Source organism: Hippocampus guttulatus, chromosome 3 (assembly GCF_054856545.1).
Source record: "Hippocampus guttulatus isolate MCC_2025c chromosome 3, RoL_Hgut_1.0, whole genome shotgun sequence".
In the NCBI taxonomy this organism is placed as follows: domain Eukaryota; kingdom Metazoa; phylum Chordata; class Actinopteri; order Syngnathiformes; family Syngnathidae; genus Hippocampus; species Hippocampus guttulatus.
In genome coordinates, this window is record NC_141263.1 from 11952197 (window position 1) to 11976615 (window position 24419).

At 43.2% G+C, this 24419-nt stretch overlaps 1 protein-coding gene across 5 annotated transcripts; it reads left to right on the forward strand.

The window, feature by feature from the left end:
• Positions 1–421: 421 nt before the first annotated feature.
• On the forward strand, positions 422–22735 carry sema6d (semaphorin 6D). Of its 5 annotated transcripts, none has more exons than XM_086106789.1 (20): positions 422–583; positions 6609–6780; positions 7467–7578; positions 8616–8676; positions 8875–8937; positions 9063–9164; positions 10860–10950; positions 11206–11325; positions 11600–11688; positions 13040–13257; positions 13368–13499; positions 14064–14219; positions 14765–14938; positions 15272–15412; positions 15638–15715; positions 15797–15855; positions 16404–16460; positions 16904–17086; positions 17900–18141; positions 19197–22735. In XM_086106789.1, exons 2-20 carry the CDS (start codon positions 6654–6656, stop codon positions 20319–20321), a joined length of 3330 nt encoding a protein of 1109 aa, XP_085962915.1. In that variant the 5' UTR covers positions 422–583; positions 6609–6653; the 3' UTR covers positions 20322–22735. The 5 variants fall into 5 exon arrangements, with proteins under 5 accessions (XP_085962915.1, XP_085962918.1, XP_085962917.1 ...); XM_086106790.1 differs by lacking the exon at positions 422–583 and adding an exon at positions 796–1349; XM_086106792.1 differs by lacking the exon at positions 16904–17086.
• Positions 22736–24419: the final 1684 nt, after the last annotated feature.

Genomic DNA, 24419 nt, shown 5'->3' on the forward strand with positions numbered 1-24419 from the left:
TGAAAATATACTTTCGCCACTTTCATGGTGCTTTGCTAAATTCAGTAAGGACTTACCCCTATCTCTTCAAATCCAAACATTGCTAAAAGATGTTTTAACTAAGCAGTAGCAGCTTGCTTGAGCCTCAAATAGACTGAAATTAGTTTTAACTAGGAGCAGTTGCTGACTTGAAGTTTGGGGGCGGGGGGGGGGGGTGAGCTCTAACACAGGGGGTGCAATATGGGGTCACACAAGAGGGTTTCCCCCCCCCCCCCCCCCCCCCCTTCTCGCTCTCCCTCTCTGCCTCTGTGGCTCTTGGAAAGAGAGGAAGGAAGCCAGGAGCTAGGCAGAGAGGTCCAAAAGCGAGCGAGGAGGAGAGCTGGATGGTGGGGGAGGGACTGGAACAAGAGCGCTCCTTATTGGCGGGCCGTGGATCTCTCCCTGCGTGGATTGACCGAGCTCGGGTCAAATTACACCATTTGCCGTGTCTTCTTAGTTTGTTTTTCTCTCAGCCAGGAGAAGTTGGAGCGACGCGCGATATATTCGCCTCCTTTTCTCTGGGATTACTGCATGTGGATACACAATCATAAAGCATTCAGATGAGGTGAGTTGTTTTCGCAGAAATGCATGCGCCTATTACTTGACTTTATCGCTGAGTGAAAGTCGAATTAGTAAACGGGGGGGACTGTGGAGGTGAAATAATGCATCTATGTGCAATTGTTTACTGTACAGACTAAGTGTATACATTGTGACGGATTTTTAACTGCTGCTTTTTAACGGGTGGCTTTGTACTGTAACCGCTTGGTTCCTTTTGGACGCGCCTCCTTTGCAAGGAATATTAACTTCTTTGAAGCTTTGTCTTTGATCGTCTCTGAATTCGTTTTTTTTAAAGGGCTGAATCAGTTACCAGTATTTATTCGACTAAATGCACCCGAGCTGTGAAGTGAAGTGGCTTTGCTAGTTGCGATTCTCTACACCAGTGAGTTGGAGCTTTAAACCTCTTTTATTTTATAATTATATGATTACTATTGCATAAATGTCCAAAGTTATTGGAGGTGCTGCTGCGGGGGTGTGTGAGGGAGGCAACGACAGTCTAGTTACTTCCACAGGAGAGTGCGGTGGTCGTGGATCTGCTTTGAGCATCAGTCGTCACATGTAAAGGGGCCCCGGAACCAGGACGAAAGAGTCCCCAAAAATGTTTAGATAAAGCGAACGGAGCCGAGAAACTGGATTTAAAACGTTAAAGTGTGTCCGAATGGAATTTAACATAAGAAGAATCATACACGCTGGGTCTTTTTTTCCCTTCTTTAAATGGATTACCAGAGGAATATTCGGACATTCGGGCGGATTGCTCCGTTCATGAGCTCAAGGTAGGTTGCCCAGAGATTTAAAACAAATCTGTTCTGTGTCGTTTTCGTGCTAATAGAAATTTCTAAGATTAATTTAAAAATTGGCCTCTTTATCCGTTACTTCACCGGCGGAGAATAAATACGACATTGTGTCGTTAAAGGGACTTGGAGAGTGTTTTAACAATTTCACAGTGTCCAATTCATTCGGTTTTTACGTGTTTATTATTTTTATATTAAATCATTGAAGTGACCCAATTAAACACAAGCACCCTCTAGTTGGTAGTGTTACTGTTATCTCTTTGCTCATTTATTTCTCTTTAAGGTGCCTTTTATTAATTGAACGCCTTGCACTTCTCTATCGCTGCCGGATAATAGAAAAGCTCCATCACTGTTGTCTCTCCTCATGTGTCCCCTCCTCTTTGTTGTCTTTTGTATCCAGTCCCACATGTGGACACTAAAGGCTGGTGAAAAGATTTATCACGGATGGAACTTTGAATGCCTTTACACCCCAGGCTGGACAATACAAGTGTTTGTGGCTGCGCTGATGCATGGATGTGTGTGTAAAAGTAATAGAGAAAATAACCCCTCCCAAACTAGGAACATTACCACTCAATGTATGAAATGAATTAACGTTGGAAAGAAAGAAATAGTGTCGGCCGTATTTGGTGAACAGACGTGTTTAATTTTTAGTGGATTGAGGGATTGGTGTAGAGTGCTTAATTATCTGTGAAAATTTGCCATTTGTAGGAATTAAGTCTAGGATATGAGCCAAAACAGCGCTCAAACTGCTTATTCTAAATAGATATGAGCACCTGAAATGTGGAAAATATTAAAACGTTCTAAGTAGTATTTTTTTTCTCTTAGAGTAATTCCCTCCCAGAAACATTTTACTGTTCTAGTTTAGACAATTACGAACTTGATGTTGGCCAAAGCCATTTCAACCAACTATCGGGTTGAGTGAACGCTGGCGCGTTTTGGCTGCCGCTGCTCAACCCGTATTGTTTTGTGTTTTTTGTTATTGTAAAGTGTCCTTGGGTGTCTTGAAAGGCGCTTATAAATAAAATCTATTATTATTATTATTATTATGGGTTGGCTGAAAGCTCAGCTCATTGCTGTGCTTCAATTCACCTCACTGGCCACCGGGTCAGAATTTTGTGACCAGAACGACCACAGTTAACCTCCACTACAGCCAGATGTAACCCGGAACAGCAACCATTAAACCCTAGGGTTCTATGTTAACAACCTCATAGAGGATCCAAACTGCAGCTTGAAATCAGAATCATTCAATGTTGAAAGGACTGGGTGATAAAAGTTCCACCAGTCAACATGTTTATATGGTTTGCTTTGTTCCTTCAAAGCCCCTTTTGGTCGCTCCCAAATGTGCTCTACTGAGCATAGATAGGGCCAGTGACTGGGGGTGGGGCCCCATTGTATTGGTGTGGCCAAAGCCCCCCTTTGTTTCCTGGTCACACCTGCAACTAGGCCCATTTGTGCACGCTGCTCTTGTGCAACGTTTCGCCTGTTTCACTCTTCGTCTTGCAAAGGTTCACAAGAAAAGGGTTAGCGTTACTTTACAGGGGTATGGTCCTTAAAAATTGCACGCCCAAACCCCTCAAAAGTGAATCCAGGTTGTAGTAATAGCTTAGGCCAGGGTCACTGAGACTGGAGTGAATATATACATAATAATCACTCCTGGGGCAATAATGTGATCATCTGGCCAATTCTCGTGTGAGGCTACATCCGGCCGGACAGCTTCCTTATTTATGCTGTATTTCGCTATACAGGCATGCCTCCCAATAAATTCACCTAGGTGTTGCTCTAGGATGTCTTGCAGTATCTTCGTTGCAAGCTCTCGGCCAAAGATGTTTCCCATAGTCAGTTGTTGATGTTTGAAGTTGACAATAAACCTCAACAAAGTGGCGCATTCTTTTGCTGCCGCAAGTAAAGACTGTTTGTGATTTAAGTGTTTGTGGCAAAGAATTCCGCCGATGGGAAAACCACCTTCGGATGCATCTACAATTGTGCAGTGCTACATCCAGTTGACTGAGGTATATTTTAATGTCTAGCTGAAACACCGCCATTTCTTCACATGGATAATTCATTGTGAAAAGCTTTGGAAATTGTTCACGAAACACCGAATGCTGTAAAGTGACAACATTGTGAAGCTTGGCATAGCTCAAGCAGACACCAGGCGTGCCCTGTTTGTACCAGTCCCCATTTTGAAGAACTAGGATGAGTTCACTTTGAGGGGGTTTAAATTGTTGCGATTGGACTCGTAAGCCTACTGTTTCCCCAAAGTGGTGCCCGATTATTTTCCTGCTGGGGTTTTCTGCACCCCTCACATTTAGAACTGAGGCACGAAACGTCACACACCGCTGTTGTTTGCTGTCTTTATTATGAGCAGCAAATCGGACTTCCCTGCAAAGCAGCAAAAACGGTGCGGTCGAAGAGAGGTAGCGGCTGACATATGCCAGCGAAAAGTGCAGCACACAGAGAGAATATGTGTTAATCTGTCATTTTAGGATCATAACACTAAATCCTCAGTTTTAACTACCAGAATTGGGCTAGAGACCCCCTACACCAAATCCACCAGACCCCCCCCCCATCCAAGCCCCTATGTTAAACTCCATGATTTGAGCCAACAATATCAGCGGGGAAGTGTGTGGTTGTGGGACATTTGAAAAGCCTGTAATAACAGAGGTAGACCGAGGCAAAACTGAATGGCAGTCAGTTGCGTGACAAGCTCAGCGTCTCTGGGCTTGTTTGAGGCCTATATGTACATGCACACCACACACTCTAACTGGAGGGCAGGAACCAGAGAGTGCAAAGGAATAGTCAATAGAAAACATTCTGGGCTCACTGGAGATTTGGAAGTAATTTTAGATCGCTGACCTCTGGGTGTCTTCTGTTTCTGTTTTACATTAAATGAAAGCCATTGCCTCTACAGTACAGTCCGGCTATAATGGTGCTGAGTTATCGTTAATTTCCAGTTTTTAATGGCATTTTTTTTGCAATAAGCTTGGAGAAAGTCTGTCTTCTGCAACCACACCTAAACCTGGCTGTGATGCAAAGCTTATAATAGCACCATAGAATTGATATTCTCTTTAGTTACTTTTTGTGCTGTACCTCTGCTTCCTCTTGTTGTGCATTCGGTATCTATTCCTGTCTCGGGTTTTGGCGTGCGCGCATTTGTTGGTGAGCACATTTGTGAGGTAGTAAAAGTACACTAGATGCTTTTAAGGAACACCAGGGCCTTTGCTTTAAGCGAGGTCAGGTCGGTCATCACTTCTCATTTAGATTGAATTGTTTCGTCTCTATTGATCTGCCAGCCAGCACGGGGATTTGATGGCGTCCACATTTAAGGGAAATGCTCCAGCATCATGTGTTTGTGAGCTGTACACCAGGCTATTTGACCCCAGACAATCTCCCTAGTTTGTCAAAAACATCAAACTCCCCATTTCACTGTTAAGTGGACTAATGGAGATGAAGCACAGCCTGTTTCAGGTCTAGCATTACTCATAATGACTTTGCTGTTTGGAAGGCCACAATGTCCCACCGAGCACAGAATTGCCACCATTACACACCGTGAATGACTAAAACACACTTATGGGGCGTTCCATTACAGCCTCACTTCAATGTTTCCCAGGTGACACACTATAAGTTACCAAACTGAAATTGGATTATTAGTGCTTGGAAAAATGTGGTCGCTTAATATCAACATGGAGTATTCGAGGCAATTGGGCGCACACAAGGAAAAAAGCTGGCATGCAGATGCTTTGTTGGTCTACTTTTACACTGATTTTCTACTTGGGTCCTGAATTTAATTATAAAGGGGGCAAATATAGAGAGGTTTCCACATGACTCTAGTGAAACAGTGAGATGGTCTGCCCTGCTTCCTGTGTGGATCAATCAAAGCACTAATGGCCTGGCTTTGACAGACTGGAGCAGGTGTGCTTGGGGCTAATAGAAAAATGAATCATTACTATTTGTGCGTGTGCACATGCGTCGGTCTTTGAGATAGATCATGTGAAAGGATGATGATGTATGTGCTCCCAGTGTGTGGACCCCAGCATGCTCCCAGCTAATCTATGCCTTTGCCTGTGTGACGTCTCCGAGTAAATTGTTTATATCCATTCAGGCTTTGCCCACATGAATAATTTGTTTGCCTTATAAATATTTAAAATGTACACTAATCATTTAGAGCCAGGGCCTGCCTCTAAAGCTCTCGTCAACACATTTCGTACACTTGAATACTACCTACAATACATTATATCCATCTGGTGTAGTATATCTACATTAGGATGTAGTGGACGCGGGGGGCAAGGAAAAAGTACACCCACTGTAATTACTCCAATGTCAAAACAAGTGAGCATGGCTTTGTCCTCATAACACTAAGATGGAGTGAATCACTGCAGTGCAATAAAGCGCTTTGGCCCCAAGGAGAGACTGCAGCACTAAGAGCTAACAGAGCGCTAATAGAAGTCAGCTAAGGGCGGATGAGATGGTGCACTGGTGATGGTGATGAAGTCGCAATGAGCTGATCAGCGATGAGCTTGGCCCCGGACAAACCAATCAGGGCACAGATGTACAGAGTCAGCAGGGCCTGCCGTGCTTCTCGCAGAGTGGACTTCCGTTTCACCAAACACACACTGAGACACCACGCCGGACTTTTGGCTGACCTTCTGTTAGTTAGCAGATGCAGAGGAAGGTAGAATGGGGAAATTTCCTGCTCTGCCACCCACCAATGCTCAAGATAAGGCAATGTGTGTATTGCTCACAGCCACAAAATCTAATGCTAGCTTTAGCAAATGCACTCAATCAATCACATTTATTTCCAGACTCGAGGTCAATGCATAGACAAACAACAAAGTAAAATAACAAGAAAATATCCAAATAGGCAGTGTTAGTAACAGACCCTTGCTATAAATAGTCAAAGTCCGGGAGTGACTGCCCACCCAAAAAGGATTGTAAGTTCCCAAAAATGCCACGAGGTGGCGTAAAGCACTTTTTTTCCCCCTATTAGACAAGGCTATGGCCTAACTTAAAGAAACTTGGTGGTTGTAATTTAACAATATGCTTGTTACAAGGGTTGTTGTGGTAAGGTGCACTGTCATACAGAGGATGGTTAATGATATTTTGGTGAGCAAAATGTATTCCATGACGAGAGGATGTAGTTCTGTTTTTCTTCTTCTTCTTTTTTTTTTTTAACCAAGGGGAGATGGTGGTTTGGATGTCTCCAAATTTGAGTAACAGAGGAATGTTTTTTGTGCATGTCTCCAGGTAACATCTCCACTAGTGTGAAACAGGAAGTGTATGTGAGGAGCCATGGGCCACAGAGCCACACTTTTGCTCAGTGAGCTGCTGCTGCTGCTGCTGCTCACAGCCTCGCGCACTCTCCTCGCAGTCAGCTTCCCCGAGGACATTGCACCCCTGGATGTCGTTGACGCCCACTGTGAGTTCACACGCCCGCACACACAAAACACAAACACACAATCTCAGCAGAGATGGGTCGCGATTATAATGACTGCAGCGTCACTAAAAACGCAGTAGCGAATATACACCCTCTTGTATTTTACCTGCTATTGCTGCATGGTGCCTTTTATCCATAAGAATATACTATATTAAGTATATTATAAAGTTCATTTTTTGTTTCAATTAACAATCTGTAATATCTAGCCACATAATGCTGAAACACAACTAACGACTAAACATTTTAGCACTCTGAATAATAACCTTTGTCTAATTGAATTTAATTCACAGTAAGTGCAGTAAGTAGAGTGGCACTCAATGGAGCGCAACGCTCCATCAAGGTTGAGCAATCTCATTGTCATTAAGGTTCATACATTTATACACTCCAAAATTAGACAAAAGGGTAACTATTTTATATATATATATACGCTGTGTGTGTGTGTGTGTGTATATGTGTGTGTGTGTATATATATATATATATATATATAGAGAGAGAGAGAGAGAGCTTAGACCTTTTGAGCATTTATTCAAAGTGTAGTGGGCCTAAACGTCAGCATAACATCCAAATCAGTGAGACACATTGAATAAGATTTGTGCATGCACAACATGCCAAAATCAGCAGTTACGTTTAATATAACAAGCAATGTGTGTGCACGGTTGCGTTTGCAGTTTCACGGAGGTACCCTGTGTTCAGAGGCAGGCCCTCTGGCAATGAGTCACAGCATCGCCTCGACTTTCAGCTGATGACCAAGATACAAGACACGCTCTTCATCGCTGGCAGGTATACTGAACGTGCAGATTCTCCTTCACACATCTCCCCACACCAGTTCACTAACCTGTACCTTGGCAGGTAAACAGCGGCGATTGGCGGAGGGGAGAGAAAGTTCTTAGTGTTATTTGATCGTTGGCTTGTAGGCCACCATCTCATGTATATGGTCGCTATTGATCCCGCAAAAGCATCTATCAACCCAGGCTGATGCTTCTGTCCAAGATTTCTTGGCATCTATACGTTTTGTTTTGGTATTTACGAGCACTGGGATTAATTTTACCACCAACCACTAGTATTGTAGCAAGAAATCACCTTGACATCTACAGTATAACTGCCCCCCAACCGTGCCCCCCACCACCCTACTACTGTAATCACAACCATATGTATGACTGGGGTCAGGTAAATCACACTGCCAGTTGAGAGTGCTCACATAATGTTGGCTGAAAGTGAAGGCTATTATTGTTCCCAGTTGGGTGTTGCGCATTTGTCATAACTGGCACATCATCAAAACAAGAAGTGATGTCATGCAAAATACAGAAGATATTCAGGTTTTAAAGCCAGTTGAACAAAAAGCAGTCTTCAATGGGGAAGAATTATCCGTTTGTATTCTCTTTTACACAAAAGACTATTATTTTGACAGATTATTTTGTTTATCATCGCCAGTTGAGGAGGAGTGCTTAAACTCAAGATCTCATGTTACCACAAAACCAAAACTTGTGTTTTGGGAGACTAACGAGTTATATCAAATCAACAACAGATGTGATTTTCCAAGGATGAGCGCAATTCTGAACAACAAAATAATCAGTAAAACAATGCAAATGAGCTCATTACTATGCATCAGAGTCCCTGCAATTGTACACTATTAAAAACAAATAAACGATGGCACTGCTAATATTTGAGCACATTTCATGGACATCATTAGTATTTGAGTCTTTAATAAAAGCCCTGGATACGTCTTAAGATTTGAATTTTATATTTGGTCATCTTTTAAATGTATTCTTTGTTTTGTTGCATCACTGAAATTGCGTATGTTATGTTGCTGTCCACAGAGATCAAGTCTACCTAGTGAGTTTGAGAGAATCCTACAGGAATGAGATCATCCCTTACCGGGTAAGATTCTCGCCACAAGCTACTCATTTAAACCACAACATACACACACATACATACACCCATTCATCACAAACTAGACTTGTAACGTGAGAGCTTTGAAAAGAGAGATGTGAGTGTGCGTGTGTGCATTCCGATTTGTGCACATGCATTTAGCATGCAGAGAGAGTTGTGTTAATGCTTCATATTTTGGTTCCATAGAAGCTGACATGGCGATCAGGCCAGGCAGACCGAGAGATGTGTGCCGTCAAGGGAAAACACAGAGTAAGTATAACTCCAATACAGCCCCACAAAAGTTCCTTTAGTGCCAATTAATTACTAAAAGGGAAAAGAGGTTTTCTTATCTTATCTTATCTTAAAATCAACACAACTCTCTTGTGTATTTATAGGATGAGTGCCACAACTTCATCAAAGTGCTGGTTCCCAGAAATGACGATCTGGTCTTCATCTGTGGCACCAATGGCTTTAACCCCATGTGCAGATACTACAGGGTCAGTATACAGTTAATATATTCAATGATGCCTTATGTGTTACCTGCAGGTTTTTCGCAATACAAGCCGTCATTCAGTCAATTTTGTGCTTTGATTTGTGAGCGCAAACTTTGGATATGAGCACTGTGCACTGGTAGTGAGAAGTTTTTCAAAAAGGAGGATTTAAGCTGTTTATTGCCTTTCACATTTTAAATTTAATTAAAAAATAAAATCAAGATAATTACACACCATGTCTTTAAAACAACCACGTAGCTTAACCTTTCAGTCCACTAGCCTAGAGCTAATGCTAACACATCTACCCTCATGGAAAAAAATATCTGAACACTTCGTTTTATTCAATTTATTTTTCATTTTCATGCCTGTTACCACTAAAGGTATATCATGTTATTAAGAAAACATGGAATGACTAAAATCGTTGTTTTTGGTGGTATAGTGCCAAAGCTATTGATGTATGAACTTATTTTGATTATTAAACCATTAGAAAAAGTCTTCAGCTGTATTAACACCTACACTGTTTGGTCCGCTTTAAACAAACCAGGGTTCGTCCCCCACTCTGGTGCAGGTTTGAATACTCTACACACAAACAAATTCTGGTGCGGACCAAACAACCAGACTGAGACCCACTTTTTGAGGTGGTCTTGGTGCACTTCCAAATGGGCTTGGTGTTGTTTGCTCCAGGTCTGAATACAAACCACTGCCGGTATCAAGTACAGGATATGAGTGACTTTTTGGGCTGAAAACGCTACGGTACCTTGCATGGGTTAAAGCATAAGAGCACACGCTGTTCCCGTTGGCACCATTCCAAAATGTGGAAAAATAGCTTTGCAAAACATGTATTGAATGAGCTGCTCTTGACACTCAGAATTATTTTGTTGCTCTAATAACAGCACAAATGTGCAGAGAAAGATTGCAGCACGTAGGAATTGCCTGTTTTCATCTTATTTCTGGGTTTCTGCTTTTGGTGCCTCATTTCTGTCCAATGGGAGTACTGATTATCACACGTGTCAATGTGTTTACAGAATGTTTACTTGCAAAAAGTCCAGTGTGAATACGAATCGCATCAATTTTTTAAAAAAATGAAGTCCGTTTTTGGTACGGACCAAGAACGTTTGTGCCGAAATACACCCTGAAATGAACAAGAAACTGAAAAATGACAATATGTGCCTGTGTTATAACCATTTGAGCACAGATATTTACGAATGGTGGTGCAACACATGCAGACAGATAATGTAGCAACAGTCACCATTATATATTGTTTATCCTCTGCGATGGCCACCTAATATTACTGCTGAGGAGTTGTGATGTTTCCTCTGGCTCCATGTATATCATTCTGTCTGTATGATATTGCTCCCACTTGACCAAGACGTCCACACCAGGATGAGCAGGATTGTATGACCATTGAAATGAAGCAAAAACAGTGACAAAAATGGTTTAACTCTTTACATTTCATTTAATAATGTAATTACTGTATGTTTTTATGAAGTACAATATTATATAGAGTGCTGTTTTTCCCCCCAAAAAATTGGCTCACGACACAGTGTTAAAAATGACGAGGAAGTGGCTGGTAACACGAAAAGTCAAAGTACCACTGTAACGTGGGTTATTCAATGCATTTGACTGGACTCTTTGGACAATTTCTTGTCCATATTTGCTCTGCCGTCTTTGTTGAATTTGTGCGCTTGTTCTTTCCTTCAGCTGGATAACCTCGAGTTGGATGGTGAGGAGATCAATGGGCTGGCACGGTGCCCATTTGACTCCAAGCAAACCAACGTTGCCCTTTTTGCAGGTGAGGGTCAAACGAACCGCCGCCTACACGCAGGCGCACGATTGTCTTTCTGCATCAGAGCTAATGTGTTCCGAGTTACATTCCCATTATGACCGCTGTGTTTTTGCTGCGGTACAAACGTCCCTGCAGCCAAAGCAAGTTGGGTCAATTAAAGCTCTTTAAATAAAAAAAACAAAAACAAAATAAAAACATATGAAGAAGTGTGTTGTCGACCAGCTTTTGTTGATTATTTTTATTGTTTGTCTTGTTTTGTAGAGGGGAAACTGTATTCCGCCACGGTGGCTGACTTTCAGGCCAGTGATTCTGTCATTTATCGCAGTATGGGTGATGGATCCGCCTTGAGGACCATCAAATACGACTCCAAGTGGCTTAAAGGTAAGCGAGCGCTCTTTCACTGCATCTTCACTTTCCTCCTTTCTGGTGATACCACGGCACGGCATGGTGTGCGTCAGAGTCGTTCAAGTTTGTGATGGAGAGCTCTCCTGTCTTGCCTAACTCCTCAGGGGATTTGGCCTGCTCCCTCTCAGGCAATCTAGGTCACCCCCAGTCATATACAGCCTTGTACAAATCCCTGAAATATTCAACATCCACACTGGTGGTGACGATGCAAAAATACTCTCTCAACTCTCTGCTTCTGTTTCTCCCTCAGAACCTCATTTCCTGCACGCAGCCGAGTATGGGAATTATGTGTACTTTTTCTACCGAGAGATTGCAGTGGAGCACAGCAATCTGGGCAAGGTAAGAACAGTCGAAAGGCGCTGTTTTAGGACACTGCGTTTCCCAAACAGATGCTGTATCCAAAAAAGTCTGAAATCTCCTCAATTCCATTCATTTCTGACACAAATGGCCCAAGTGGCAGTGCCCGCTCATGCGATTACAGTACGCCACATTAGAATAAAGCTGAATTTTCAACAGTCTGGGTTTACTGGGAGTGTTTGCCTGATGTAAAACCATTACACAGTGAGAGGATTTGTCTCCTAGAGAATGCACGGTCAGTATCGCTCTCTCTCACTCTCTGCAAGCTCATGCAGGGGCATTAGGATGTTCTATGTTCGATGCCAGCGTCAGATTTGACCAAGGCCCATCCTGAGCTGGTCTGGCTAAACTTGCCTGGAGGCCAACGGTCACCCATCAGTTTCCACTTGATAAAATATTGCAATCGTATTAGTACTTGGGACACACTTCAACTTTAATGGGGGTTATCGAAATCCACAGATTATTTGCTAATATCTTGTCGCTACAAATGATGGCTAGGATGTGAGAGAGAGGAGCGACTTTTGGACAGGCCCTGTTTGTATAGCAGTCACACTGAAACTATTTTGTGCTTTTTTTGTTATTGAGTGTGATTGCTAAATAACCCGCCACAGGGTTAAAGAAATTGTGGTGAAACTGTTACTATGCTGCATGCTTTTATTTTGAAAGTTTGACTTTTGACAGGCTGTGTTACGACTCCACTGTTGCCCAAGTGTTGCTGCGAATGGGAGGGTTGTGGTCATGAGTTGTGCTTGCAATTTAGAATTTGCCTTGCCATTTCTAGAACCCTTTATACATAACTTATAAATTGCTTCAAATTAAAATACCGGTACATGGATTCCAGGAAATGGCTGAGTCAAGCATTTACTAAAACGAAGCAAATGTATGAAAACTAGGCATTGGAGAACTGAGGTTCCACTGTTAAATGGACAACATCAATGCAACCTCATGTGCTTTGAGATACCATGGGCAACATTGCTGCCACATAGTTGGCAACAAAGATGGCACAGCAATATAACTGGCTGTAAAAACAGCAGGAATGACACACAATAGTGCTGCATTAATAAAATAAAAAAAAATCAAACACACATGGCTTGGTTCCATTAGCCCAGCCATTTGATGTGCTTTTTAATCTGTAGCCTCAGTCAGGGTGAGCAATTTCCACCTAAATTGGTAAGGCCTAAATAAAAGTGTGTATTTTTGCTGGCCGCGTTGAGCTGCAACAGAATGGAGAGATGCATTATTTAGTGCACTGAAAGTGTTTTTAGCAACATTCACTCAGCTGAATTCCACTTCCTCCCGCTTCTATCCCCGCTTAAACTCTCGCTCCTTTTAGGTGGTCTACTCTCGAGTGGCCCGGATCTGCAAAAATGACATTGGTGGGTCGCAGCGGGTTCTCGAGAAACATTGGACATCTTTTGTTAAGGCGAGACTGAACTGCTCCGTGCCGGGAGACTCCTTCTTCTACTTCGACGTGCTTCAATCGATCACTGACATCATCAACATCAACGGCGTACCGTCCGTGGTGGGCGTATTCACCACACAGATGAACAGGTGGGCTTTGAGTGTTTAGGGCTAATGGATGGTCTAATTTCAAGTATGGCAGGAGGCTATACAGGGGTAAAGTATGGCCATTTTATCACTGTGCATCTTCTTCTCCGCAGTATTCCAGGGTCAGCAGTGTGTGCTTTTTCCATGGCTGACATCGAGAAAGTCTTCCATGGTCGTTTTAGAGAGCAGAAGACTGCCGACTCCATATGGACGCCGTTTCCAGAGGAGAAGCTCCCCAAGCCTCGGTAAGGACCTTTCAAACCCTCGGAAAATATCAGCGCAATATTCAAAATGGGATGGAATAAACAATCAGCGTGACCTTTGTTTGGCGCTTGACTCGGCAGCTGCCAACCAGTTGTTCTTTTTCTCATCCCTTTCTTCTGTTGGTCCGGTGAAATCAAATATGTTATACAAAGTAAAAGATCAGGTTATTAGCCTCGACCGGGCGCACACATTCACCATCTGCTGATGATTAAATAATTAACGCGGCATAATTATGCCAGGATGCAGTTTGAGCCTGTTATCCCGTGTACAGTAGAGGCTATTTCGAGGCATGCCCCGTATCCAAGACAAAAAGCACCCCATTTCCCTGGTGCATCATTGATGGAGGATAACCATGCATATTATGCATATTTAATGTTTCCGGCTGAGGCCCTTTTTTGTGATCTAATAAGCACCTGCTCACCAACCCTTTCATTTCACTTTCTATCTGCTTCACTGCGCATGATGATTAGCCCCCTGGTATGCAATGATCACATGGGCTGCTTTTTGACCTTTTGCCCTCTGGGCATGTGAACCCTCCATTTTAGACCAGGGTGCTGTGCAGGTTACGGTCCAGCTGCATCCTTTAAGAGCTCCATTGAGTTCCCGGATGAAACTCTGCAGTTCATCAAGTCCCACCCTTTAATGGACACAGCTGTGCCTTCCATTGGGGATGAGCCCTGGTACACCAAGACACGTGTCAGGTAAATATCCTGAAACAACATAATTATTATATTGTATTTTATGTATAAATATAAACACATTGGTCTTACTTGGGTCGTGTTGTTAATATTAACTGAGAACTTTACACAGACCAAATATGGTATCTCTTTAGATTCAGTTAAAAAGAGTTACCGGGTACATGTAATATTTATGCTGAGTTTATTAGTTTGTGGTGAACAACTTTTATGGTACAAACACAGTGTGGTCATCTCCAGCCGTGCTTTTGGAGATCCTAAACATCTGTTGTTGTGAACCGAATGACAAACCTCACATTTAATTATAGACATGAAACTTTGTGACAGAGTAAAAACCTTACAGATATACTGATACCATTTTTTTAGACTGAGAGTGAGTACAAATACTTGAATTTAAGCACTCGCCGATACAGATCACTAATACTTAGTATCGATGAATGGTAGTGGTATTGGCGTGTGCAGTATCATTGTCATTTTACTTTATTATTATTTTTTTGTACAACAACCTGCATGAATGCATCCGCAAAATAAATGGATCCAATGTGTTCTAGGTACAGGCTGACTGCGTTGGCTGTGGACAACGAAGCGGGCCCGCACAAGAACTACACAGTGGTTTTCATCGGTTCTGAGTCAGGAATTGTCCTCAAGGTTTTGGCAAAGACCTCAGCCATGTCCCTGAACGACAGTCTGCTTCTGGAGGAGATAGACGTCTTCAACAAAGCCAAGTAAGGCATTGTGCACTTTTCACCCGCTTTGTCTGCTTTTGTTTTGGTCTCGCTTTCTCTTCTCCTTCTGCCTCATGGCTGAGGAGTCAGCAACTATTAACTGGAGTTTCCTTGTGCGGGTGGTGGTGTCTGTCAGATTTCTACACATGCGATGCTTGTTTTTTTATTTTTTTCCAATCGTTTATTTGGGGATTTGCACATCATCATTTGCATATGTCAAATGTTAAAGGCATGTTAAGGTGTGAGAGAAAAGCTTATCCACCCGATTAAATCTTTACTGAAAGAGTAGACACTAATCTGATGCACCTTGATTCGCCTATTTCCCTTTTCCAGGTGCTTGTCTAACCACGACGATGATAAGCGCGTCCTGTCACTGCACGTCGACAAAGACGCACATAGCCTGTACGTAGCCTTTTCAAGCTGCGTCATCCGAATTCCCCTGAGTCGCTGTGAAAGACATTCTTCCTGCCACAAGTAAGAAATGCCCGAATGCACATTTAAATATGCCTTTGAAGCTACACATTTTGCAGTTTTGCACCTTTACTGTTTAGTTTTGTCCAGTAAATGTCATAAATGGAAGGATAACAACTATGCCCTTTCTACAAGGGTTAATGTTCAGCAAACCACAAATGATTACTCTGGTCTTCGCAGAATGATTAAACGTTTCTGATTTCCGTGTGTGTGTGTGTTTTGGACTAGGTCTTGCATTGCATTACGTGATCCCTATTGTGGATGGAGACCACAAGGAGCCTGTGAGAGGATAGAGACCGGTCTTTTGTGAGTTCATGCTCCAGATTTATCACAAGATGTCTTAATTAAAGTCGAGATGATAGAAATTCTCATTTGTCTCGTTTTCAGGACGGGCTATGAGCAGGATATTGAATTAGGAAACACTGGCCACCTGGGAGACTGTCAGGGTAAGAGTCATCTTCATATCACTTCATCTATCCTCTGACACATACATACGCTGACGTACGCACGCACGCACACCCACACACGCGCGCACACACACGCACACACACACCTGAGCAAACAATACATACTCATCTGCACACCCACCCCAGTATTCACACCAGTAACTTGTCCCTATATACTTGTCAGTCTGCGTTTGGTATTAACAGACACGTCTGCATACAGCGAGTACATGGCTACTTGTAACTAATGCTGCAAACATGGACCTATACATTCAAGGGTCATGCTGAGACGGTGCAAATGGCGGAGGCCTTAGTTCTAATAAGTGGTGACCATTACTGATTTTCTTTTGAAATATCTGCCTTGCCAAATGTACCAACTGACCATGACCCAAGCTGAACCTCAGTATTGATCAGAACCAGAGGACCTACTTGAGAAAGATAATGAACTCAGCGAGTGCTTTGTATATTTTATTCAGTCGCTCTCAAAGGGGTATTATTTGAAACTTCTGAATTCCCTGACAATAATGTATTGTGCTTTTGAATTCTTTTAGCATTTTTGGGCACTACTTCAGCGCCAGATTACAAATCATTTGGTGACCCTACCTCTGGTTAGTTTGATCTTTTACTCAAATGGTTTACTTTCCCTTGAGTTTAGCATCTCTAGCCCTGTCTTGGCACCACTCATTCATTGTCATGTTTTACCAGCGAAACGCCCCCCGTGAATGCCACCTGCTTCATTTTTAACTGTCACAAACAAAACCCATTTGCCAGGTCACATGACTGCCTCACTTCTCACTCATCACGCCCTGTCCCGTTCACTTCCCCCTGGCATGCTCACCCACCAAAGCATCCGTACTGTTCTGAACCAGCTCCTCTTTGAAACTCTGTATCCTCTCTTTTGTCCCTCTCCAGTGCTTGGAACAAAAATGTGAAAGCTGAATCATGATTTACTCCAACTAACTTTTCAAATTCCCATCGCCCATGCCTACTAACCGGGATGATGACAGTATGCTTTACAAACCATTTGTTAACAATTTGTTTGTCACCACAGACATGGAGTTTTCATCAGCACCAGTCACTGTCCCGCCCAGTGGGCCCATACCTCCCCCAGTACTCATTCCCACTCAGAGCCCCAGCTCTGGGCCCCGTCCAGAGCTCTACGGCTCAGGCTTTGTGCTGCAGGATGACCCAGCCACCTCTCATTCTTTAGACTCTCTCCCAGGGGGGCAAGAGGGTAAGGCCCGCAGGGAGCCAGCCAGCATGCTGCATTGATCTGATAGCTGCCGGCCACTGACAATGCACGCCGTGGCTCACATGTGCAAACACTTCACACTCGCACCGTGGCAGCTATCTAGAATAGATTGGAGTGCTACGTTTATATTTCATTTTCTTTCACTCTATAATTCACTATTTTCCCAAGCTTTTCTTCTTTTATGATCCTTTCATGTTCTTTTTTCCCAATCTTACATTGATTTTATTTGCAGAATAGACAAGCTAACATTATTTCCAATAATAGTTTACGCTGGCTGGTAGATGATAGACTGGGCCTGCACTGCCGCTACCCGATGGTGGCCACAACCCGACGGTGGCCGCACAGTGGGTGAACTAACTTTCAATGTCTGTGGTTACTAACAAACCTCCTGTAGAGCATCGACTATTTCAGCCAGTGAAACAAAAACATCCTATTGCTTCTTTGACCAACTTCCTGCTGATTGATTTCTTGGTCGAAAACATTAATTCAGCTGTCAGATGATCTAACCCTCTGGGGCGCATGGATCCAGGAAACCAATCCTTTCTTGAATTAACAAATCTCCACTATGGATGGTGTAATGTACATGGATGCCTAATCACCTCTTCTTCATATGATCTATTTGCAAACGACTGGGTACACTGTTTGAGGGGAGATCTGAGAGAAGAAACTCATGCACGGTTGTGTTGGAGCTCAAACATGCACATGTCTGCTGGTGAAGTGGGGGAGGAGAATGCTTCACTGACCACTCGACATATCGCAGCAGGAGGTTAACCCGTCCTTATTGTTTGTTTGTAGGTGTGTGGGATATCCAAGCAAGTGAAACCAGCCAGATGGTCCACATGAACATCCTGATCACCTGCGTGTTTGGTGCTTTTCTCATGGGCGCCTTACTCGCCGGCCTGATTGTCTTCTGCAATCGGGAATCATTCATGCGAAAGCAACGGCGTGTCCACAAGGATGCGGAATCTGCTCCATCCTGCTCGGACTCTGCTGGAAGCTTCGTCAAGCTCAACGGCCTCTTCGACAGTCCTGTAAAGGTACATCCAACCCTTTAGATAAAGCGCTGTCTGAAGATATGAATTTCATGACTTGAGGGTTTTTCGAGATACAAGCTGTCTTCTGGATGAACTTGTGAGTGCTGACTTGAGATATGAGTGGCGTATAGGGGCAGTGAACTCAAGCAACGTCACAACAGACAGCACTTGGGAAAATAGGGAACACCCAAAAAAAAAAACGGCATTCAAGCTGTTTATTGCCACTACAAGTTGAAGTTTACTCTCAAATTAAACATAAAACGAGCCACATCACTTTACTTTCAGACTATTAGGTTAGTGAGGATGATAAATACCAATCGGTCAGCCTTTGCGTTCATTCTCCCTCTTTTGGTCATTGTTTCTTACGGCTCTTGGACGGGTTGTAATGGTTCAGTGAATTTTGTTGCTCTGTACTCGTGACATAAGCAATTATACTGAATTTGATTTCATTTGATACCAAACCTACATACAGTATGTTGTGGAGCTACCAACCTTCTAAGCAATTGAATGAACATAAATGGCACAGTGACACATTTAGACGGTTAATAACAGTACTGTGTTTTATATTCTTTATCCTTTGCCAACAACAACAACTAATATTAGCGCCCCAGAGGAGCTGAGATGTCTCAATGAACAGTGTAGCCATCTGTCTTTTTGTCTGACACTGCCCCCAGGAATCCTAGGCGGGCACAACAGAAAGAACAATACAATGACCATTATTAAAGTGATGCAGTGTGACAAAGAATGGTTTAATTCTGTTCTATTCTGTTGTTAATGTATGTTTTTAAACTATTCTGTTGTTAATGTATGTTTTTATGAATCCTCTCCTCCCGTGCAAAATACACTTTTACACAGATTTTGCTGGGTTTTGGAGTGAATAGCAGGAACCAATTAATGGCATTTGCATTCACTTCAATGCGAAAAGATGCTTTGCGTGTTTTAATTTACAACCATGGTCATGGACCGAATCTCGAAGCACCAATTTGTAAAAGGAGGACTTAAAACACTTCACTGTTCTAGTCAAATATTCTTACTGTTTAAATTTTTCTTGTCCACAGGAGTACCAGACCAATGTGGATTCTCCTAAGCTGTATACCAACCTGTTGAGTAAAGACCTGAAAACACCCAACGGTGACACCAAGACCATGATCCTGCGGGACGGTTGTCCGCCCCCTGAGTTGGCTGCTCTGCCAACACCCGAGTCCACTCCGGTCCTTCAGCAGAAAGCCCTGCAGCCCATCAAAAACCAGTGGGAGAGAGATCACCGGAAGATCAGTGGCCCCCGCAAGGAATCCAATTCGGCGGCCAAGAGTTCTCAGTTTCTCCTTCCTTCGCCTGGTCCTCCTAAATCCAACTCCCACCATCCTCACCTGGCCCTGGGTCACTCCCACATCCCCAGTGCCGTCGTCCTTCCCAATGCCACACATGACCACCCATATCTCGACAGTGGAGATGATACTCTGCCACATTCTTCTGAGAAGAAGCTGAAGAATCCGGAAACTAAAGGAAGCAGGAAAGACCAGAAGCGGTCGGTGGATGCGAGGAATACACTAAACGACCTTTTAAAACATCTCAATGACTCTGTGGCCAACCCTAAGGCCATACTTCACGAGGCATCGGGGCCCCGCTCTCGACAACACCTCACACTGGAGCCCATGGAGGAAATGACAGAACTACCCCCGAGGGTGCCAAGTCGCGAGGCCTCCTTATACTCTCCTTCCTCCTCCCTGCCGAGGCATAGCCCCACCAAGCGGGTGGACGTCCCCTTGTCCACCAGTCCCACCACGCCAACGGGCAGCCTGAGCATGGGGGGAACCTTGGAGAGACCCAGAGGGGGCTACCAACTCCAAAGGAGTGCTTCTCATAGGCACTCCTTGTCCACTTCAACCAACGGGGTGACTATGGGGGTATCTGTGTCTCGTCAGCACAGTATGAACAGAGGGGGATATATGCCCCCGACGCCCCCCTCTAGACTAGATTCCCATGTTGGAATGATGGGGGGCGGTATGCACTCGCCCAACCCTCCCTCTTTATCCCGGCAAAGCAGCTGCAGTGGGCATGGCTCACTCCCTCGTACAGGACTTAAAAGGACCCCATCCCTAAAGCCAGATGTGCCCCCGAAACCTAATGGCTTTTCACCACAGACTCCGCAGATGCGAGTGGTCAATAAGTACAGCTATTAGAAGAGCACCAACACGATGGCGTGAGCTCTCTGCCTTGACAGTTATAGCTTTGAGCCCGGCTACGGTGTGGGTTGACCCCCAGTGTGTGTGTGTGTGTGTGTGTGTGTGTGTGTGTTTATCAACCTGAGGTGTGTTCCCCTTTAAGTGATATGCACTCACACTTCAGTTAAAAGGGAAAAAAAAACACGTGCGGCCAAAGATATTCCTCCGATGTTTTTCATTTTCTTGATTTCCATCCTGCTTGTCATTCGGTGGACATCGGTGCTTTGGTGTCACCCGTTTTCACAAGTTAGGTACACGGATTAGGATACCAGTGTCACCACAGTGTCTGTCTGTGTGTGAGGTACCAGGTTGGAAACAGTGGAATACTTGAAGAATGGGTCTCATTTTTCACTGCCTTTGAGCACTGTCTTCCCACTAATGTGAACTCAACAGAGCTGTCAGCTGTGCTTTATGCAAGGCAGCAGAGAATCAACCTAATATTAGTAATTGTTAGGTTCAACTAAAACAACAACACCGGACAGCAAGCATACACAAGAGTGTAAATGATGTGTGTTTTGGTCATGTATGTTTGCATCTGTGTGGGCCGATGGGAATGAAGGCCGAACACGTGTTACGCCTTCACACGTCGAGAGCGGTGCCATTAAGACGATGCACCTTAAAAACCATCTAAGACCTAAGTCACTGTCTCGCTGAAATGTGTTGCTTCGGTCTTCTCTGACCTAATTTTAAACTAAGCCTCAACCATTTTTTTTCTTTTTCTTTTTCAAGGTGATAAGGTTGAGCTACTTTTAAAATGGTCACACTGGGTTGTCTACTCGGACAGGGACTCTTTACTCACTGGGATATCCTCAATACATTTGCTGCTATTGGTTTTAGACATAGCTGTGTGTGTTTGATGCATATAGTGCTGTACCAGAGTGGGATGACCCTAATATGGGTATGCACATCTTTTGTTTTCATTCAAAGAGTAGCCGATAGGCACCATTTCAAAAAAACGAAACGCATCGTCAAAGACTGATCAATTACCCGAATCCTAACCTCAACTTGTTGGAATCATACTGCAGAAACGTTTTCTTTATGTAGCAAGAATGCATATTTCTCATTCAAAGGACTTCATAACACAGATGAGCCGTGTTGCGTTTGGATTGGGGCATTTTCTTCAATAGTGAAACGAAACATTTCTTTCTCCGACAACCACAATGTTGGTGACATTATTAGACTGACCTTGAAATAATACATGACTTTCAAAGCTCATTTTACCTTCAGTGTTGGTTCCAATGCCCGTGTTATCAATACAGCTTCCCTGTGAGTGGCCAGTGTACAATCAACACAACATTTACCAATGTGTCCAGATAAGTCATGCTGGGAATGACAAGTTTGTGTATATACAGTACTTAAATCCTATAAATAAGGAATAAGCATATTTTTAGGCAAGCGAACATGAATCTGTGCATTTTGTGCCTTATTCTCGGAATTATTGACCACAGTACAGTATATTATTGGCAATGTCAGTAGTTGTTATTATGTTATTGTCATTTACCATATAAATCATTTCATAGGCCAAAACGTGTCGAAAATGAACTACCTAGTCATAAGTGACCGACAGTCCGCTTGTGACCGGGTCCTACGCAAACGTTTTAAAAGGATGGGCATTGTGGGTGTTGACGATGTATTAATCCACCACACAGAGGTGCCATGCAGTGAATGTATTTTTGACAGTGGGATGTACGCTGTTTAGACCTTGCACTGTGGACCAGTCGGCTCAATTCAGCACATCCTGCCCGCAGCCAGTGTATTAAAAATGGTGGTCAAGCGAAAGCCGTTAACCATTCGAATCAAATTCAATTGAGTTTTTATTGGTCAGCAGGGATAACTTGAGGAATGATTTCATTTCACAATCTACATGAGTGACACCTAACCTAAATATCAGCTGCCTCGTAAGCCCAAAGCCACATTTTGTTTACAAGTAATGATTGTATGTAAAGACTTCATTCCTGCTTGTCACCTAAGCAGTATTTGGGCTCAGTTTTTTTTTTGTTTGTTTTTTCACCTGCAACCTGACATCCATTCAACATACACTGCTTAACTGCCTTGTACATTGCAATATGAATTCCTTCTTCAGTTGCAATCTAAATTGAAGCCTTTAAAATTCATTTTAAGCTCTTTTTATGTGCAGAAAAAAAACGGTTTTGGCCATGCCATTTAGATTTAAAATGCTGTGCAACATGGCGATGCAAAACCAGGTGTATATATTGGATCTCCAGAGTATTTGAGCGTGTAGATTATGTTTTGAAGATGTACTGTGAAAGTGTAAATAGTAATGGTCTTTGTATCATATTTTTTGTTGACTTTTTTTTTTTTTTTAACACGGCATGTATAGTTGAAATAAAACATTACTGCACAGAGATAAATTGTAGAAGTGGTTTGTTCATTTTTGGTTAGATCGGTTAGAACTACCGCCTCAAAGTTCTGAGGTTGGGGCTTCGGCTTCTATATGCAGGTTGTTACAAGAGTGTTTGATGTAAGTCCTGAATGCACACTGCCCCATCAGAGCCATCAAGAGTCCTTAGAATGATTACGACTCGCTTCAGACTATTTTTAGAGCAGGGTTGTTTTGAAGTTCGGGGCAAGCGCAGACTCAACCACACCAGAAAGCATGTGGGAAAGTTTCCAAAATAGAATGTTCCTGCAGATACCAAACATCTGGACTAACTACCGCTCAGAGCAAAAGATCTAAGCCACTAATGAGCTGTGGAGGAATGCATCCACATCAGCACATGCATACATTTAAATAAACATCCAGAAAACGATCCGACGTGAAAATACAGCTGGGGACAGATAAGATGTTGACAACAAAGGAGAAAGGGGTGATAACAGAATGAAAATCTCAAGTGTTTCAGTGTGGGTAATTCGGTTGGAAGTGATAACCATCATATGCTCTGCTCCTGTAAATATGTTCGACAATATACGGTCCCCGACTCAAACTTATTTCTCAAGCACAAAATACAGCAATGGCGTAAAAAAAGAGTCTTGTCCATAATAAATAAAAAAGACCACACAAAAAGACAATAGATACTTCTTTACAAACAAAACTCCCGCTGTGCCTCCTCTGTTTCTGAGACCAAACTGTACTGTTGAAAAAACATCCACAGGTCCTGTATATTTCAAGTAAATACCATTCATTCATTCATTTTCCGATCCGCTTATCCTCACAAGGGTCGCTGGAGCCCGTCCCAGCTGTCTTCGGGAAGTAGGCAGGGGACACCCTGAACCGGTTGCCAGCCAATCGCAGGGCACACACAGACGAACAACCATCCGCGCTCACACTCACACCTAGGGACAGTTTCGATTCATTTGAATCAAGTGTGTTGCCCACCCCTGATTTAGAGTTCAATCAGCCTGCCATGCATGTTTTTTGGAATGTGGGAGGAAACCGGAGTACCATGGTGAAAACCCACCTGGACCCGATACCTCCACACTGTGAGGTTGACGCGCGAACCACTGGATCACTGTGGCGCCAAATAAATACCATACAATACATCATCAAAATCTGCTGATGGACACGTGTAAAATGTCAAATATGCAATGACGCAACATTTACCGTATGCAAAATAATCTAATTGTTATCATGGACAACGAAGCTATGTTTTTGTGGGCAAGATCACGCCAAAAATAAAAATAAAAATTGAAACGTTAGTGGATGGAGCTCAGAGCAAGGAAAACCCCAGTATGTCTTGGTGCAGGTCCATGTATCGATCAAAGTGTACAAGCTGGTGCCTCTCAAATATGCTCTAATAGTCATAGCAAGTGAGCCCAGTTTGTATTTGAATTCTTGTTGTTTTAATTCACAGCACACAAAAGGCAGAGGTAAGCTGTTAATTATGACAGCGCATCTGGTTTATGCAACATGGTATGTTAGCAAAGAGGCATTCGTGTGATTAGAATAAAATGGCATCCGGCTTACGTTTTCCAACTTCACACAACAAAGAAGGCAGCTGTCAGTTGAGAGATGTCCTTGTGGCAGCCAACTTGCTGTAATGGAAAATGAGCATAATATACACAACACTGTATGCAGTGAACCCCCACAAGGTCAAC

Bases quoted from the DNA above. Each gene is read 5' to 3' on its own strand.
- sema6d (XM_086106789.1), top strand. From the start codon at position 6,654: ATGGGCCACAGAGCCACACTTTTGCTCAGTGAGCTGCTGCTGCTGCTG. The intron at 13,258-13,367 runs GTGGGCTTTGAG...TCTTCTCCGCAG, and splicing joins TTCACCACACAGATGAACAG to TATTCCAGGGTCAGCAGTGT. The intron at 14,939-15,271 runs GTAAGGCATTGT...TCCCTTTTCCAG, and splicing joins GACGTCTTCAACAAAGCCAA to GTGCTTGTCTAACCACGACG.